Here is a 14,689-nt window from a genome sequence, read left to right on the forward strand (position 1 = left end):
ATAACACTGGGCACTTAAATCAGAAAAAAATGGAACACATTTTCCTTTCTTTTATTGTCATTATTTAAAATGGCATGGACTTTACGTTCTTTCTTTGTTTCCTTCTTGACACTTTTTTAGCTAGTAGACAAAATTGCAACAGTATTTTACCTTAACTGCCATGAAAATAGGATTTATGGACTACTGAATTTCATGTTCTTTTGAAAGTATAAAAAGAACTGCCATAAACATGAAAAATACTAATGAGATTATCTGGCATTTTTTTCCAGAGAGGAAGGAGTAAAGCAGATTGACATAAATGAGTTTTGAAAGAAGGAAATTTGCAAGCTATTTTCAGAGATCCACTTGCATTGATTTGAATGAAAATCAGCAAAGAATGCTCTAAGAAATAATCTCAAAAGGGTACAAATTCCAAAGTCTGACAACAGCTGGGAGTAAGTGCTTTAGCACATGCATGTTAGTGATTAAGCACATTTACATGACAATTAACAGTTTTCAAGTAGCCTAGGTACAAGACAAAGACAAAACTCCCTAATATGTCCTTGTTCTGAAGTTGTATCTGCCCGTCTAACCTGTGGATAAAAATAGAGGAAAGTTTTGTCTGTGTTTCTTTCATAATTTGTTATCTTTTTATGCAGCAGTAGAGATTCAGCTAATACTAGTTAGCAAAGGTATACTGTACAAGCTGTGTTACAACCTAAAGATCAGGATTTCTCAGTGTTACAAAAACTAAACTTAGCAATTTAATTCTACAAAAGCTGTTGGTGTGCAAGCTAATTCCTCTGTCAGTAGGCATTGATATCTTGCTCTCAGGCCTTTAGGTGTGTTTCTGGCCACAGGAATAACCAGTTGCCAAATAGTCCTGTGCATTTGCTCAAAAAATGGCCAAGATTTCACAAGCTGGTACTGTCAATGATTGGTATTCAGATGTTGTGATAAACCCTAATTTCCAAGAATTTAAAGTAAATTCTTGTTGAGTTTCTCCGAACTGACTGTTTAGGCAAGACCTTCTGTTTCCATTGCAGTCTAAACTGGCAAATCAGAGGTTTAAATGAGGTAATGTGTTATTATGGAGGAACAAGGAAATATCTTGGAAAGCAAGATATTTCACCATGTAGTCAAGTACTGAAGGCAGCTGTGATTTCTGGCCTAAGCTTTCTTCTGGTCATTTCCATTCACTATCAGTAATGAAATAGTTAATAATGTGGACACTTAAATACCATCTTTAGGTTTTTGTGATATAATGGCTCTTTGTTAACAAATAAGCCAGAATATATTCTTTGTGTGGATAACACTTCATTGCTATAATTGAAGTCAGTATCAAAACTAGGTATAATTAGATCTATGATTGGAATCCAGTTAATGAAACAAAAAAAAAAAAAAAAAAAAAAAAAAAAAAAAAAAAGCCAAGACCTTCCCTTTACAGTGTTTACTCAGATTTTTTCTCAGATTGAATTAGGGTATTCTTTGTGGTGATCTTTCCCAATGAGACTTCACTATGATTTCAGTATTAAAGAATTAACAAAATGAGAAATGAAAAGGCTATATTGAGAAAATTGGTAAGGAAGCTTAAAATTGCATTTTGTGACTAGTTATGGCTATAATCCTGCTTTCAAAATGAAATTAATTTCCAAGAAATTATTCAAATATGCATGCTATTGCCTTTAAAAAAATCCCAGTATACTAGACTAAAAAGTTCAAGCTGTACAAAATCATAAGGCAAATAGCTCCCACCTCAGAGATGTGAACTTTCAGAGCTGCAGACAATGTGAAACGAGTAAGTAACTATAGAGCCACAATACCTCACTGTCATTGTCATTTATCCGCTCTGCCTGGATTGAGGTTCACAGCTACAGTTCTGATTGCTTTTGAGATATGCAGTTTCCACAGTCAATTAGCAATTTCCATAGTCAGCTCTGTCTTGCTACTCTGAATCCTATACTGCCTGATTAAGTTTTTTCCATACTTAGCTTGGAAGAGCGTGGACTGCCTAGCACACAGACTGACTCATACACTAAGTCAAGCATGTAGGAAACACTTTAATACCGGACTTGAAAGCACTAACATAAAATTTAACCCACACCGCTGTCCTCTTCCCATTGCTTGGAACCAGAGGGAACAGCACTCATGTCAACACTGGTGTTACTTGAAGTGCCATGTTTTGATGTTTGTTTCACATCAAATATGCAAAAGGCTGCTATTAGAAAAGCAGTAGCTCTTCCTCTGTGTCTACTGCAAGGTATGATGTCAGATTTACTCTCAGCATCTCTTTTTGTTATATGGGCCAATTTGGTGGAGAAGGGAAAGAACCAATCAATAACATAAATTAGGAGTATGCAATAACTCTCTTATCATAATGTAACATTAGAAAGGATGCACGATAAAGATGGAAAGAGGACACAATAAATCATGTGAAACGTCACCAAAAATAGACTGACAGCATCTGTTCTTTTTGTCTCATAACCCAAAATCAAAATAGCTTTCACTACAACTAAAGGGAGCATAATCAAAGCAGAAAAAAAAATTTTGTCAGGAATGCCTAATTAAAAAATGAAGCTCTTTTGAGGATGTGTATCACATCATAACCTTATATTGCCATTTCACTCTAGAATGTATCACCTTTCTTACTGCCACAACATACTTTTTGAAAATCCGCAATAATTTTTTCTTTTTAGCTTAGAGTAGGGAAATTTGGGACCCTTGATTGGTGTAAATTGCCCCTGTGACATTCTGAATCCTGACATTAAATTATCCTATGGAAGTCCAGTGTAAAAGGAGTTCTGTCTTAACACTGTACTGAAATGAAAGACTCCTGAACCACTAGCCTGCAGGTTTTTATTTGTGCCATAGAGGAACTCAAAACTGTCAGAATGGATTTTTCCGAATTAAGATTTTTTTTCCTGTTAAAGATGCAGTACCTATAATAATATCAATTTTATTTTTCATTATTTATCAAAATTACATATATCTATTCATACCTTTCTGACTCTAAACACTGAGAAAGAGAATAATTTAGAAGTTAACTTAAATGTTGTTCTATTTATTCAGATACTATTTCTATAAGTTCCCCCCTTATTTAAAATAAATTCATCTTTACCTGGAGAGGAAAAGGAATATATTGGAAAGTCAGGGAGTTGAAAAATAAGATTGAAATTGGCCTATAAATAAGCTTTCTTAGGATATCTAAGAGGTGCTTTTTCATAATCATTAGATATCCGACATGAAATGTGAATCAGAACTGACCCACAGTTCTGAGCAGACATAGAAGCAGTATCTGAATGGGGATGGGTAAATGAGATATTTGGATCACAGAGATATTGTCTCACTGCTGAGGTTTCTCCTTGCTGTAAAATCAGCAGTACTGAATGGGGCAAGGAATGTTTTTTTCTTGACAAGTATTAAAGCCTAAGGTAGAAGAAACACAGCAATACAGACACAAGAATAGATATCCTCATTTGTTTCCAATATTTCCAATAGTCCAACACCTGCAGTAACAGTCTGGATTTCATTTAGGGGGTATTTTAAGAATGCCTGGAAAAAAGCCCTGCATTAAGAAAGGGTTTTTTTTGGGTTTTTTTTTGTTTGTTTGTTTTTTGGTTTTGTTTTATTTTTTTTTTTTTGCGGGGGGAAAACACTTTCTTTATCAAAATGCAGACAGATAGTATTCCTTCTGTCAAGGAGTCCTACGCCAGTAGGGTATCAGAGAGATTGGATTCATTGGCCTATCTCAAGAGTTCTGGATAAGGCACTGAAACTATGGTCAAGACTGCAGTTGCTGACCCCCACGCTAGAACAAATCGAAGGGGATTTGACACACACACATGTAAGCAGCTTTCTTTTCAGTTTAATTTTTTATTGATTGGTAGGGTCACAAAAACAGGTGGTAAAATGCCTATGCTGACTGAGGTCTAGATTATGAGCTTCTAAATGAAGTCCTGATTTTCTATTTAAGAACTCTTAATATAATTTTTGTTTTATTTTGTTACCATGTTCTCACAATTTTTATTTTCCTATCCTCAAAAAAAGTGTTGAAAAGGCCTTAGGATATTAGTTTGGAAATGTGCTTTGAATATGCAAGTATGTTTAATTTACAGTCAGTTGTGGCAAATTATTTTTTTGAAACTGGTAAATGGCAAGTAGTTTGTGAGGTTTGTACACACTGCAAATTGCTTGATCTTATCTTTGCTCAAACCTATACTCTACCTTAGCTCTTCTCAACCTTAGAATATCTGATGGCTAAACTTAAATTTAAGCTGAGCTTAAATGATCCTACCTTCCTTTAATAGATACCATCTGCAAACTTAGACATATCCCATTATTGCTCACAAAGCATACAGTAAGAAGTAAAATGTATTCTGTGTGGTACAATACTTTCTGATTATTATATATATCCATTCTCAATCCCAAAATAATTATACTTTTTATCTCAAAAGTTTTACAGCTTTACCACCTCAAGCAATTTTTACATCTGTCAAGAATGATTTATGCAATAATGACTTAAATGGCAAAATGGAGTTCTCAAAGGAAGAGCTGTCAAATATTTTCACCATAAATAACTTTATTAAAATAAGAACTGATATATTGTATAAACAATATCTTGCCTTCAAGTATAATTCAGATCATATAGATATAAGATTAGTGAAAAAAATTGTGAGATGGTAAGGAATTTATGATATTGCTGCTTTGATATCAGAGTATAATATTTTAATTAAGCAGCTGCTAATGCCTAATGGGCAATCCTTGGAAAAAAATCTGTTTCAAAATAATACTTCTTGTGACTTGTATTTATCTACTGCTCTTTTTAAAGAGGGATATTTACATTAAAAAAGAAATTTAATGTGTCTTTAATCCCATGAGCACATCCTGCTACAATTGTGGAGCTACTTGTGCTATGAGACCCTGTAAATTTGGACCTTTAGTTTTGGCACCATCTGTTCCCATTAACCATTTTTCTCAGTAATTAACTCTTTTGGTAGCTGTGTAATTGCCTACCGTGACACTACTTGAAAAGGACAGTGGACTAGAACATTATTTGTGTTGTGTTAATACCTTTCTAAAAGGAAAAAGTGTGAGGAGAAATTCAACCCAAAAGTAAGCTATATTCTGATAGAAGTACTCCAGAGCAGCTAGTAAGGCTTTTAGCTGCAAATGGTAAAAACTGCTGTGAAGGCAGCACTGGTGTGGTTGGGACAGGGCCTCCTGGGTGCCCAAGTCCAGGCCATCTAAACAATTAACACAAAGCCATCACAACACTCAATGCTTCTCTGCACCCTCCCCACACTGCGCAGTGAAAAGGGAAACAGGCTCCATCCAGGTTACTCATTTATAAAACCATCATACATAGAATTTTTTTCTCCTTTGACCACTCTTATCTTTTGTCTGTCATGTTTAAGGCAGTGTAGATTCAAGCAATTGCCATTTTTTTGAATATCAACTTGCAACAAAAATTTTTCCCATCCTTCTGTCCCATCTTCTTTGAGTGAGTAATTTGGCCAAAATTAAAGCAGTGAACAAACAGCAGCTTTCAGTCTTCCATCATCACAGTGTTTAAAACTCAAGATCCTGCACTTTCTTCTAGAAAAGTGGACTATAGACCAGTAGAGAACATCAGAATCTCAATTCCCGTGTGTGTGTGAAATACCTTTTTTTTATAGCAGGTATTTTCTTTTAAGCTGAGCTTCAAAGCTGTGACATTTTAGAATTACATGAGGTGGTATTTAGACTCAAAAAGAAAAAGCATTATTCATAGAGTGATTCCCTTTCTGATATCTGCTTTGCTAGAATTCTGATGACAGATTAGCTTTAAAAGTGATTCCACTGACATTTGCTTTAATTCAAAATATTAGAATAATTTTTAATATAATCAGAGGCTCATGTAGAGTAAATGATAGTGTGATGTGGAATAAGGTTTTATTTGCAATTCACTGGGCTTTTAGTCAGGAGTGTGTAATATGGTCTTCAGAACCTTCCGTCAGTGTAACCTTAAGCAATTCACATCTTATTGAGGTGCCTTCCTCCTCAGTATGCTTAGTATTACGTTAAATATTATACAATGGCTTGCCATGAAATAAAATGTAAAATTAAACTTTTAAGCAGTGGATAATTCATTGGCGTAACTTGGGTTACTCACATATAGAAGGTTACATTTCTGACTGTGCTAGAATTGACCTCTGAAAATTGAAAATTGCTGAAATTTACCTCAAGTTTCATACTCAGAGCACAAATGCAAAACAAGCCACTAACCAGGCACTAAACTTTCACAGTTTTAGAAAACTCTTGAGATTTACTTTGTTTCACAACCTGGAGGAAAACCTTGTTATGTATCACTATTCTGTATATTGTCACGATACACAATATATGTTATATATAGGTACATGTATATATGCTATATAATGGAAAATCAAATTTGAAAATTTGAAAAAGTGAAGATGAAAAGTGAGGTATATATTTTTGAGTTATTTATAATAACTATAGAACATGTTTACTAACATTCAATAGATTCACCATACAGGTAGTTTCAATTTCATGAGACCACATCAACTTAAGGCTTTATCACGTTTTGAAAAGAAATTGAACATTATGTGGAACAAACCAAAAACTCTGTATATACAATCAAGCTGACAGATAGCCATGCATTTGAGTGTCAGACCTATCTTATATTTTGACAATTTTTGCCTGATTCACCTGTTTAAATTTAGCAGATCATACAGTTCACATGCTCAAATATAGACAAGTAAAATATAGAGGCAATTAAAGTAACTATTTACAGAAGTGACATTACTGAAAACCCTTATGCATAAGATTGTTTACAGTAAATAATCTGTAACTCAGTGTTCAAAACTATTTGTGAAAGACATGGCAATTTTTATGGACAGTATTTTTTTCGTATGTCTCAAACAGATTATGGCGTGTTGCATGATTTCAGAATTCAGCATCTTAGAAAAGGATCTATATATCTATCTATCTCTTCCTCTGGTAATTGGCAGATAAGCAGTACTTTTAAAGGCCTTTTCCTCCCTCCTAATGTTTTGGGAGACTTTAGGACTTTTAAACTATCATATCTCCAAACAGTGCTCCAGGCTGATGGCTGCGTAAGTTAGCAATAACATTTCCTTCTGCAATATTATTTTAACAAATGCCAGGCTAACACAAACACAGAGTAGATGTGTAAAAGACACACAGTGTCAGGTCTCCTGAGAAATCTATGTCCAAGGCACAGCCACAAAAAATCATAACCGAAATCTGCTCCAGACCACCAAACCAGATCTAAGAATAAAGGGCTCTACTGAGAATCTGTTACAAAGAGTATGCTTAAATATTGGTAGCGTGGGTAGAATGGTTGGCCTGAGTCCTATCTGAATTATACCAGCCAATGCTAAAAATAATATTACTTAAGTCTCTCCAAGATAACAACAGAATTATTGAGAACAGGATTTAACTCTGTGACTTTAAAATAAGAGAGCACATTGCATGTGATTCTAAAATTGATGTAAACAACACACTGGCACTTCTCCAGAACTAATTTAAGCTCAGCATTTGAATATGAATTTCCTTTTCCTTCTCCCAAGAGTGTACACAGCAAGAGATAAAATAAGGTACACCACGATTATCAATTACTTGTTCATTTGGAAGATAGGTGTTTCTGTAAATAACTCTGGGTAATTAAAAAAAACAACCCAACCAACAACAAAACTCTACATATAACTATTATGTATCATAATTACTTCTCATGTGTGTACATTTTTAAATCTGCAAATATATTTATTCAGTTTTTGCTCTTAACAGGAAAAATGTATCAGCAGATTCAGCCATTCTGCATGTATTGACTCTTTAGTGGATAAGAGGGAATGGTTCAGAGTCTAGGCAAACCCACATTTTGACTCTGGCAATACTAGGACAATATCGGTAGCTCAATTGCAGGTACTTCACAATATTTCAGCTCTGAAAAAGACTTGTCCCTTTCTTTATAAGCAAATTATTTCTTTATGATGGGCTGTTTTTTTTCTACTTTTAACTTTGTGGTAAAATACTGCTGTTTAAATCAAAGTAAGTTTCCTCTATGCTGATTACTTTAAGTGATTTACATCTTTAAACCAACCAAGAGAAGAACTTCTGTTTCAGAGTTGCAAACACTGTGCTGGCTTCATTCAGCTGGTAGAGTGAGCGTGCAGTGACACACTCCATACACCCACTACTCTCAGGGCAGAGTCCCTTACTGATACACGCAAATGTATTTCACTGGACTTCAGGGAAATTGCAACACCTCCAGCAAAGCGGCTGGCCAGTACAACATACACACTTTTACCAAATCAACTGCTAACCAAACATGCAAAAAGTTTTGAGAATAAAACCAGACTTTACCATCTTTGTGATAATAGGTGACTTCTACTTTCCTCTCCTCTGACCCCAGCAGGGCTTGAGCAATTTGGGCAATATGATGTCTTTTGGTCTCTGGCCCATGAAGGAAATCACAGGTACAAGGTTTCTGCATGACATCTGGCCTGGAGAACCCGGTCATCTCACAGAACCCATCATTGCAGTAGATGATAGCACAATTCTGCACTCTAGCATTAGCAATGATGAATTTTTTATCTGCAATAAAAGAAAGTGATGCATTTTTTAGTGCTCTTTCAACATTTCTTATAGGGTCGATCGCAGAGATGAATGCTGAACAACCCTTCTTTTCACGGAATGCCTGAAATACAGAGATTTTCAGTCATTTAATGAAGATAATTTGATCCATAACTTTTAAAGAAACTTCAATTAATTTAGAATACATTAAAGATTAATATAATTCTTTTATTAAGGAAATAAAACCACACTGTGCAAGGCTCTGTAAATCTTTTGACTTCAAAATTTTGTCTGTTTCAGGCTTTACTGAAGCCCAAGAGATGAGTGCCATCCTGTCAGTCACAACTCCAGGAAAGTCCTTGAAAAGTTAGTGGCTTCTTTTGAGGAAAAGCAGAGCCTCGGGAAGGGGGTTCTACTTAAGTGAAGGGCTTCCTGATGTAAGGTCCATCTCAATCTACTCTGTAGGGGTTTTTATTGAGGTGAATGACAGTAAATTTATAGTCAATATTTTAATAAATCTATCTAGAAAGTAACAGAAGAAAAGAAAGTTCCTATAAACAAAAAAGGGTGTATGTTAAACAATTCTTATGTTGGAAACATTTTGCAAATTTCACTGAAGTTCTGTGCTTCCATCCATCCTCCTTTCCCATACTCTCATCTCAAAGAGATGTTCAAAAGTTTTCAACTCCCATTAGTTTGTTTCTGTTTACCTTTTTAACACATTATTCCCATTGTAATTATAAATGTGTGACTGTGATACACTTACTGCTAATAACATTATTTTTTAGCTATTCAAATTCACAAGGCGATTGCTTGCGTTATAAAAGATTTCTTACATGACACCAAGTAAACAGTGCAAGTCTTCAAACTTTTAAATATGTCCATCTTTGAACAAGAAACATATCTGGAAATTTCATTCTTACTTCTTCTGCTGTCTTTCAATCATGTTGAACTTTCACTATCACTTGCCTATTTAGTAGCTAGTGCAGTATTACTGTCAAAAAAATCTACACCTCACTACATAAAAACGTGGAGTAGCAACACCAACTTAGCTTATAGATAAATTAGGAGTAGCACTGTCTTTATTTTTTTCTCAAAAAATATAAATATTACATGTGCTAATATGGGTTTAAGTATATGGAAGTATATGAACTGGAATTAATTGTAAGGGTTCACACCAGACTGATGCTAAAATTATGCTAAATATTTAAATCAATGTACATATATCAAAGTACTGTTTCTAAATTAAATTAATTTTAAGCATCAAGTGATCCTTCTTACAGCTAATAGGAAACCAGAATTCTGGCCAGGAAAAAAACACTTCAGCTTCAGCCTCCTCGACAGGTAGTAAACTGCTGCATTGGAAAAGATCTCACAGACTCTCCCTGAGGATGCATTTGCACTGGTTTGATAGATATTTTGGACTTACATAAACAAAAGAGAGAAATTTGACAGCTATATTAAATGCAGTCATGACAACAAGGTAAGAGAGTATTTCCTCTTCAATAACTCTTCTGCATATTTTCTGTTTCCTCTAAATCAAAGTCTGAAGTTCTGCTTTATTTTGAAAAGGCAATTATTATTAACAGTATTAACAATCATAATAATAAATCTAGCCTATTTTTTAGATATTGCAAAGACAGCAAGATTCTACATTCTGCTTTCAGAGCCATCTCACTGGTTCAGAAGAAGGTAAGAGATATAACTTCTATAGCTGTACAATATGGATACAGTCAACGATAAAAACTATTGCTTGAAATAGGAAAATAGCCCCAACCCCCCCTCCCAAAAATACCCACCAAACCCAAACCCAAACAAGCCCACTAGCCAATAATTTAAGTTGGTAATCTGTATTCTAGATCAAAAACATTGCTACTTCTGCCAGGGATCCCCCCCTTACCTCCGGGGTTTTCTTTGCAAGCTACAAACTTAAAAATAGTCTGGAGCTGCTGTCCATTTAGTCACAAGCAGAATAAAACTACTATAGCAAAATAGATAGAAAGCGAGAACTTACTTTGCCCTTCAAATTTTCGTATGATTGTACCCAAAAATGTATTTTGTGGTGCCACATGACCTCTGCGAACAGGCATGTTTGTACAGGTCTTCGGTTTTCTGTGCACAATGACTTCTCCAAGGATCTCCTACACGGCTCCAGCCCAAAGCACCGAGCCAGCTACCCTTTGTGACAAATCATCGTCCTCTGGAGCTCGGAAATCTCTTCCCATTAGCACCACTTCTAGAGACACGCTTTTCCTATTGGAGTCAGATTCATCCCCCAGTTTCTTTCTTTTTCTTTCTTTCTCTCCTTGCTTTCTTTTCTATTTTTTTCCCGGAGGAGCTCGGACGCTATTGTCTGGGGCGGGTAGGGGTGGGGTAAGCAGGAGGAGGTGGCGGGTGGGGAAAGATTACAAGGGTAATCGATCTCTAGCACCAAACATCGCCAATTTTCCAAAGCAAATGGCTGTGACCCGGCAGTTCCCGACGCTGTAGTGGTGGTTTGAGGGCTGGAAGACTAATGTTTCTCCGCTGCCAGAGGGAGTGACGTTTCCCCCCCCTCCGGGCTTCACCACGGCGCGCAGCAGCTCGGATTACTCAAGCGTGGTTTAGCAAGAGCCAGCCAATAAATCTCTTCAAAACTCGGCGACAAACAGCGGCATCAGGAATAAGCTACACCCCAGCAGCACCGCGACGTGCCACATCCCCCACCGCGGCGGCTGCGGGGGTCAGCGGGGACCGAGGGCGCTGGCGGCGGGGGGGCCCCGCTCCCTCCGGTAGCCCCGGCGTCCCCGCCCTCCCGGCACCGCCGGCCCTCCGCGGCCCCGGAGCGCGGCCCGCCGGGCAGCCCCAGGCGCTGGCAGGGCCGGGGGAGGGAGGGAAGTCGGTACACGCCCCGTCTGGGGCGGGGGGCGGCGCGAGTAGGGGTCGACGTTGAGCGATGGGGGAGCGGGGGAAGGGACCACCGGAGCCCTCGGCATCCTTCCTCCCCCCGGTGGAAGGGATTGCCCCCTCCTACGCAGCGTGACCCAGGCGAGGGCTTCCCCTCGCCTCACGACCCCCTCCTGGGAGGAAGGGGGATTCCCCCGGCGCCGAACGCTGCCCCCGGGTTGCCGAGCAGGTGCCGGGCTCCTCTCGGGGCCGAGCGAGCGGCGCGGAGGGCGCGCCGGGTCCCGCGGGCGCGGGGGCTGAGCTCGGCAGGGAGCCCTCGCCCGGCCCGCGGCGGCACCGAGCGGCTGCCGAGGCCGCCCCGTCGCTGAGCCGCTGCCCGGGACCGCGCTCCGCCCCGCGGCCGGGGCCCGTCGGGGCGCGACGGCCGCTCGGAGCTGGCCGTGGTGCTGGGGACGCTTCGCCGGCGCGGACGGAGGCGCCGCTGCCCGCGCTGGGCCCGGGAGCGCCAGCCTCCCCCCACCCGGCTCCTCTCGGCTTCTCCCGTCCCACAGGAACGGCTGGGGAGGCTCCCGGGGGAAGCGGGTATTATTTTCAGGCTGTAATTAAGGCTTCCTGCACTACCCAGCAGGCAAAACGGTGTGCGTTCAGCACGGCTCGGCGAGGTGACACGGGGAGGGAGATGGGGGCAGCCATGCGATGCTGGAAAGGCATCTCTAGGGTAGTGCAAAGCACCGGCGGCTTCTTAATAAACTCATAGGGCAAAAAAAGAGAGGCACCTGAGCACCGTTCTTTGTAATCGCAAGCACAGGATATTGAGCCGGCAAACCACCGCTTCCCACCTGTTCTTCCACAGCACAAGCAGGTGTTTCCTTATTCCCGTGAGCTTTTCAGAGGTGTGGCCCTTTGTGTCACTGTCACCGTGTGCCATCCTCTATATTTATCAGAGGTAGGGCACAGTCTGTTGAGTATGAGGGTGCATTTCTGGACTAATTTAATTTAATCTCAGCGGAATCATCCTGGATTTACACAACTGTGAATGGTGTCTGAAAATAAAATTTATATATACATAAACTGTATTAAGATGGCTTCATAGTAATTGACTGTGTACTAATTACAAAGCCCCAGCTACATTAAGGGATATATAATCAGATATGTAATCAATCTTAGGAAGTGAGCATTGCTTGTTTGCAGAAACAAATGTTAAAATCTCTATATTCAGAGGTATGAATCAAAGGGAAAACATCCAAATATTTTTTGTAATAATATTTGGAGAACTCGTGTTTTTGACTCTGATAAACATTAGAGAAAAAAAAGTCTTAAAATATTTTTGAATACTTTTCCTTTGGAAGGTAGATGAGCCTTCAAGTTGAATTTTTCTCTTATTGCTCTTTGTCATAATGACAAAGAAAAATAAATCTCTGAAAATTTATTAAAGTTCCCAGACACAGTAGTAGAAAGAGTGAAGAGGAACATATTTCTTTTAACACTTTCAATAATACCTAACATCTAGTCAAGTCATAATGGCCAGCAGTGAACATCATTCTCATTTTTACATTAAAAATGTCACTTTGATATATCTATAACAGCAGTAGAAAATAATCACAATAAAACTGTGACCTTTACTGAACAATCAGCATTTGCTTCTAATATTGAACAGTTAGTAGCAAACTAGATGAACTACTGGCCAGTAGAGTCCAGAGTCCAGTGCTTTAGATGCCTGTCTGGAAACAAAACAAGAGAAAAATATTTAAATATAAAAATATGTTAAAGAATTCAAATTTCAGTGAAGCCCCATCTTTATGTTAAGTTTGAGAGTCATACTGAAGGCGCCAGAACTCCATGACTCTGGAAAACCTTTTTTGTTCTTTCTCCCGATGGTAGCTTGAACTTTGATGCTGATTACGTGAATGTATATTATAGTCCTCTTTTTCCCCCCTTTTTATCCACCTTGGTTGGTTGGTTTAGAACTGATCAAGATAACCCCAGTGAAAGCAAGAAAACTGATGCTGAAAGACAAGATCTGAGATGTGGTTTTTAGCAGGAATGAAGTCACAAGAATGATGGGTTTTAATAACTACAGGAGCAATAGGTGACATCAGAAAATCTTTCATTGTGGTGATTTGCACTTCTGCAGTCTTGTAGATGATCTATTGCTCCTGGAGTGCTTAATGCTCGTTGTGCTTATTGCTTGTTAATTTTCTGTAGCAAGCCAATAGAGAAGTGCAGGAGGAAAATATATTAAAATTGGACAGCTAACAACAAGCACAGAGAAAGTAATGTGAAATAATTTGCATTTGATTGGGAAAATATGCATGCAAGTGGGAAAGTTTGAATTCATTATAAATGTGCATCTCTACTGTGATTAAAGAAATGGAGAATGCCATAGAGATATATGTTTTATCTATAAAGCTGTACAGTTACTAACTTTGCAAGAGACCAAAATGCCGAGGAAGGTGTCTCCGGAGCTCAGAGCCCTCCGGCGTGGCCCATCCCGTGTCCTCTGCCCCCTTGTGGTATCGGTCCTTGCGGCACCACCCTCGCCATAGCCCAAGGACAGCTCCCGTGAGCTCGGCTGCTCCTCAGCAGAACTATATTTGGCATTTCCTGGCCTCAAGGAGAGCAGCTGATTTTGAAATAGTGGTTGCAAGGTTTTCACTGGCGTTTTAACTACTTCCTTCTCAAGTTCCTTAAGAGAATTTAGAGCACTATATGCCTAAAGATGTATTACTGATGTGTTTTGACACCTTGGCAGTTAGCAATTAAACCTATTATTGTCAGGAAAAGCTGGCTCTGGGGAAATGGCTCTAATCATATTTTCCATCATATTTTTGGTGGGAAAAAAAAACCAACCAAACAACGGAACTCAGATTTAGTCTAGCATTCTTATCATATTTGACTTTTCAAAGTCTTATGTTTGCCCTCCTGTACACAGAAGTTTAAGTGCATTCATTTTTAATAAACACTTTTTGTACTAGAGCAAAATATGGTCCTTCCTTCCTTCCTTCCTTCCTTCCTCCCTTCCTCCCTTCCTCCCTTCCTCCCTTCCTTCCTCCCTCCCTCCCTTCCTTCCTCCCTCCCTCCCTCCCTTCCTCCCTCCCTCCCTCCCTCCCTTCCTCCCTTCCTTCCTTCCTTCCTTCCTTCCTTCCTTCCTTCCTTCCTTCCTTCCTTCCTTCCTTCCTTCCTTCCTTCCTTCCTTCCTTCCTTCCTTCCTTCCTTCCTTCCTTCCTTCCTT

At 38.9% G+C, this 14,689-nt stretch overlaps 1 protein-coding gene and 1 long non-coding RNA gene across 14 annotated transcripts in view; one reads left to right on the forward strand and one right to left on the reverse strand.

Annotated features, from left to right (window-relative positions):
- Positions 1 to 10,724, reverse strand: part of KCNH7 (potassium voltage-gated channel subfamily H member 7) — a 209,620-nt gene extending 198,896 nt beyond the window's left edge. For all 7 annotated transcript variants that reach the window (XR_012056962.1, XM_041717273.2, XM_072932150.1 and 4 more), the window contains exons 1-2: positions 10,586 to 10,724; positions 8,362 to 8,592 (exon numbers count right to left, since the gene is read on the reverse strand). Coding sequence is in view for 6 of the 7 variants with exons in the window: in XM_041717273.2 (XP_041573207.2) it covers positions 8,362 to 8,592; positions 10,586 to 10,661 (307 nt within the window). In the remaining variant the exon portion in view is untranslated. The remainder of the gene's footprint in view (positions 1 to 8,361; positions 8,593 to 10,585) is intronic.
- LOC115495949 (uncharacterized) overlaps positions 1 to 14,689 on the forward strand; it is a 62,392-nt gene that overhangs the window by 23,365 nt on the left and 24,338 nt on the right. For 4 of the 7 annotated variants that reach the window (XR_012056963.1, XR_012056965.1, XR_012056966.1 and 1 more), the window contains exon 3: positions 8,872 to 10,263. This is a non-coding gene — a long non-coding RNA (uncharacterized lncRNA). The remainder of the gene's footprint in view (positions 1 to 8,871; positions 10,264 to 14,689) is intronic. The other 3 variants (XR_012056969.1, XR_012056967.1, XR_012056968.1) reach the window with 3 other exon arrangements.

This window comes from Taeniopygia guttata, chromosome 7, assembly GCF_048771995.1.
Source record: "Taeniopygia guttata chromosome 7, bTaeGut7.mat, whole genome shotgun sequence".
Taxonomy (NCBI): Eukaryota; Metazoa; Chordata; class Aves; order Passeriformes; family Estrildidae; genus Taeniopygia; species Taeniopygia guttata.